Genomic DNA, 4,087 nt, shown 5'->3' on the forward strand with positions numbered 1-4,087 from the left:
TTTTTTATTTAATATTTTTTGTGCAGGACCAGGGATCAAACTCAGGGCTCTGTGTTTGCCAGACAGGCACTTATACCACTGAAGTATCTCCCCATCCCATGATCTTTTAAATGGGTTTATCTAATATATTTTACGTAGTCCTGCATAACTATCATTTTGAGAGCTCTTTATTCTTTATCCAGGACCATACAGCAACTTTTCTTGCCTTCTGAATTATGCTTTTGTTATTTCCTATATGCTACATCTGGAGGTATTAGAATATTTTGAGTTTGTATAACAGGTAAATATTCTACTTTTAGTTTTCAAAGTTATGTTTGCTAAGTATAAAATTCAAAGAGGACAGATTTTTTTCTTTCAGTCCTTTAATTAGTCTAATTTCTTACACACTTGGTCTTTTTTTCTTTCTAATGTGGAGTAAGATGCTATTTAATTTTGTTCTTCCATAGTTAATATTTTTTGTGTGCATATGCTTTAATGATTTTTTTCTTTACAATAAATTTTGAACAATTTCATTTTTGTGTATCTTGGTATGATTTTATTCAAATTTCTTGTGCAAAAGATTCATTTTTCTTGAAAATGTGGTGTTATAAGTTCAACTAAATTCAGAAATTTTAAACCTTTAAATATTTATTGCTTACCCCTTTCTCTTTGAGAATTCAAATTATATGCATATAAGTTTCTTGATTTTGACACAGAGTGCACTGTTATGACTGATCTGTAAATTCTTTGTTCTTCATTTTTATCTTGGACAATTTATTGCTATATGAGTATAATAATTTAATCTATTATTAATCTTGTGCTATGTATTCATTTCAGAAATATTTCTCCAAAATTCATTCTGTCAGGCCGGGGAGATGGCTCAGTGGAATAAGTGCTTCCCAGGCAAGCACAAGTGCCTGAGTTCAATCCCCGGTTCCGCAAAAAAAATAAAATAAATAAAATTTATTCTGTCTACATCTTATAACTTTCACATTTCAATATTTGTCTACAATTTTTAATACGATATGTAATTATTGATTTTCAATAAAGTGAATGAAAATAAATAAATGAACAAAAAGAAAGAACCCTCGTGCGATGCTAAGATTTCCACTGCTAAATGTTATGTCTTCCTTCTAATTCTTAAGTATGTAGCTCATTCGCCCAGGCCCTCACTAAGGAAAAGTCTGACATAGCGCAACTGTTTGTAAAATTAGACTTTATTCATAGATATGAGCAATTGAAAGCTAAACAAGTGAGTTAATTTCCATTTGGATTCAATCACAGTTGTCAACAATGATTAGAGGCACCAGGTGCAATGTCTCCTGAAATGCTGTGTTTTTACCAGGGGACAGGTCATGTCACCTGACATTCAAGTGCTGTCTCACATGCCGTTAAAGCACTGGCTCAAAATGCAGACATGCTCTCAGACAGGCAGCAATTACATGGTGTCATTTTATCTGTAAGTGTTTCTTATATCACCAATGAAGTAAATCCACAAAACCCAGAGTTTGCTCAAGTCAGCTGCTTAGCTGGCCCCTGAGATAGAGCTGGATCATCACACAGTCTTCTGAATTAGTCAGAAGGATAAAGGGATGAGAGGAATAGTAATAGGACATAGGAATTATAAATAATATATATATATTAATAGATAATAGATATTCATTTTCATTACATTAAAGTTACTATTAAATACTCTGTTGATGAATGAGTAAAATATATTCTCCATATAAATATTTTTAAATATGAATAAATAGATTTTGATTTAAAACTTCAAATATTGTAGGCAGCGTGATTCTTATTGGGATGTGCTCTAGCTGCGAACAGCGTCTGGCTCCTTCTCCGCTTCCTCTGCTTTGGTCCCAGATCTTCCATGACAGTTTTGAGCTCAATGATTGCTTGGCGCTGGACATTCTTGTCTCTGACCTAAAGTAAAGCAAAGAGCAAGATGCATTTCAGGCCCATGAGCCATTAGGGTAGTCTGCTTTCAATATTATAATCACTGAAAGTAGAAGTATTTCTTTTTAAAAGGTGAGTGGAAATATATTAATATGCAACATTCACCTTTTTTATCAGTTAAGGCTACAATGAAAATTTACTGGTTTTTACGTAAGGTTGTAAAATACCTAATCCATCCTTAATTTAACTACTATGGAATTTCAAAATTATATAATGAAATAAGCCCCAAGACAAAGTAGTGGGCAAAGAAAAGGTGGGGTTTAGTCCTGTTCATGCAATGACTGTGAGGCTGAAGGCCTAAGAGATTTAACCAGGACCAAAAAGCAAGCCAGGGCAGCCCTGTGTCATGATCGAGTGCTTTTTGCAGTCTCCAGACTTCTGCCCAGAGAGATGTAGTGACTTTCCTTTTTTCTGTCCCTGGCAGCATACATAAGACAAGACAGAAGCAGGCGCAGATATAGGGAAACAAATTCTCAGGGCACAAAGCATAACAAGAAACATGTTTCTCTCTTTTGAACCCTTTTATATCAAAATGAAAACCAAAGGATTTCAGAGGCCTTTATCTTATAAAATTTAAAAAACATGATGCTTTGCAAATGGTTTAAATTTATCATTGAGGTTGTAGAAGCACTAGCTTAAGACCTCAAGACAATTTCAGGAGATAAGAATGAAGAGCCTAGAAATTTCTCCAGCTGAGACTATTAGGATCTGAGTGTTAATTGAATAGTCCCTTAATGAGTTGCAACCATCCTATTTTTTTCCCTAAAAGCAAAAAGCTCTTCTAAGGGCCAGCGGTATAGCTCAGTGGACAAAGCACTTGCTTAGGTAAGCGCAGGGGCCAGTGTTGGTTCCCTGGCTCCGCATACCATGCTGGCCCCACCCCAGGCACGCTAAGCCAGTGAAGAAGTCCAGCTGTGGCGGTGAGTGCCTATAATCCCAACACTGGGGAGGCAGAAATCAAGAGGATCACTACAAGTCTGGGCTGTGTAGTGAGACCCTACACAAAATGTTTTTTTTAAAAAAGCACTTCTAATTGGACTACATAATCTGAGATGACAAGACAACCCAGTATGACGACTCTGCTGCCTCTCCTTTCTCTGCTTTCATTTTAAGCAAAACACTGTGAATTTTCAGAGCAAGACAGCTATGTTACTTAGGAGGTTCCTTTTGAGATGAGGAAACTGAGATCCAGCCAGGCATCTGATTCGTTTGATGCCACAGTAACTTGGTGGCCAAGTGAAGAGGAGAACAAACGTTCTCACACCCTCCCACTGCTCTTTCCATTAAGACATGCAGCTTTTCCTCCCAAAACATGACAATTTCCATCACACAGCAGGAACAAAGACAGAACTCCTTCCTGCTGCTTCTGCTACTGCCCCTACATCCTCCACACTGGACTACCCATTCACCCATCTTCTGCATAACAGTTTTAATGCCTGTATTTTTCCAAGATAAAATGATTCCTATTTGGATGTGGAAAAGTCATCCAAAACATGCATGGAATCAATAAGGAAAAACTTCAGTCCTTAGTTGATTTCACAGCCCAAGAAATTGCTAAGGAGCTAGTTTCCTGAGAGGTAAACTTTATGTTAAAGCTTCCACCATAAAGCAAGAAATTGAAGTATGCTCACCGAAAGCTGAGTCAGGTTTTGGAAGATCTCCAGGTTGCTTTGGTTTCTCAAGAATCTACTGATGATGTGTTCTTTGATGGTGTCCACACTGGTTTTGACAGTCTCATTGGTCTTATTAGCTATTTCGAAGAGCTTGAAGTAGAAGGAGATGATCTGACTCTGAAATATCTTTTTATCACTCTCCTTTGAAGAAAAGAGTAGAAAGAAAGGACAGTGTGAATTTATTCACCAGAAAATAAACAAGAGAAATACCACCCAAATGGGCATGTTCAGCTTACATTTTGGCAGTTCTTCAAAATGTCTATGAAAAGATGCCCTTTAGCTCCTGCTTCTGAGCCTTGTGCTTCCTGGAAAAAAAAGACAAAAATATGAGTCCCTAAGTTGTCTTTAAAGCATCTGTAGAGTTTCCTTCAGCCTAGATGATGGAGATCGTCATCAACTTTCTTTCTCACCCTTCTGTTTCATTCTTATAAGAACTACTCCCAAAACCTTTTAAAACAGAGTTAGCCAGAGACTAATGT

At 36.8% G+C, this 4,087-nt stretch overlaps 1 protein-coding gene across 1 annotated transcript in view; it reads right to left on the reverse strand.

Moving 5' to 3' along the window:
• Positions 1-1,749: 1,749 nt before the first annotated feature.
• The window catches only part of Ifng (interferon gamma), a 3,728-nt gene continuing 1,390 nt past the window's right edge, over positions 1,750-4,087 (reverse strand). Inside the window, exons 2-4 of the mRNA XM_004632201.1 lie at positions 3,845-3,913; positions 3,567-3,749; positions 1,750-1,902 (exon numbers count right to left, since the gene is read on the reverse strand). Of these exons, the coding sequence (XP_004632258.1) occupies positions 1,750-1,902; positions 3,567-3,749; positions 3,845-3,913 (405 nt within the window). The remainder of the gene's footprint in view (positions 1,903-3,566; positions 3,750-3,844; positions 3,914-4,087) is intronic.

Source organism: Octodon degus, unplaced genomic scaffold, assembly GCF_000260255.1.
Source record: "Octodon degus isolate 3935 unplaced genomic scaffold, OctDeg1.0 scaffold00047, whole genome shotgun sequence".
Lineage (NCBI taxonomy): Eukaryota > Metazoa > Chordata > Mammalia > Rodentia > Octodontidae > Octodon > Octodon degus.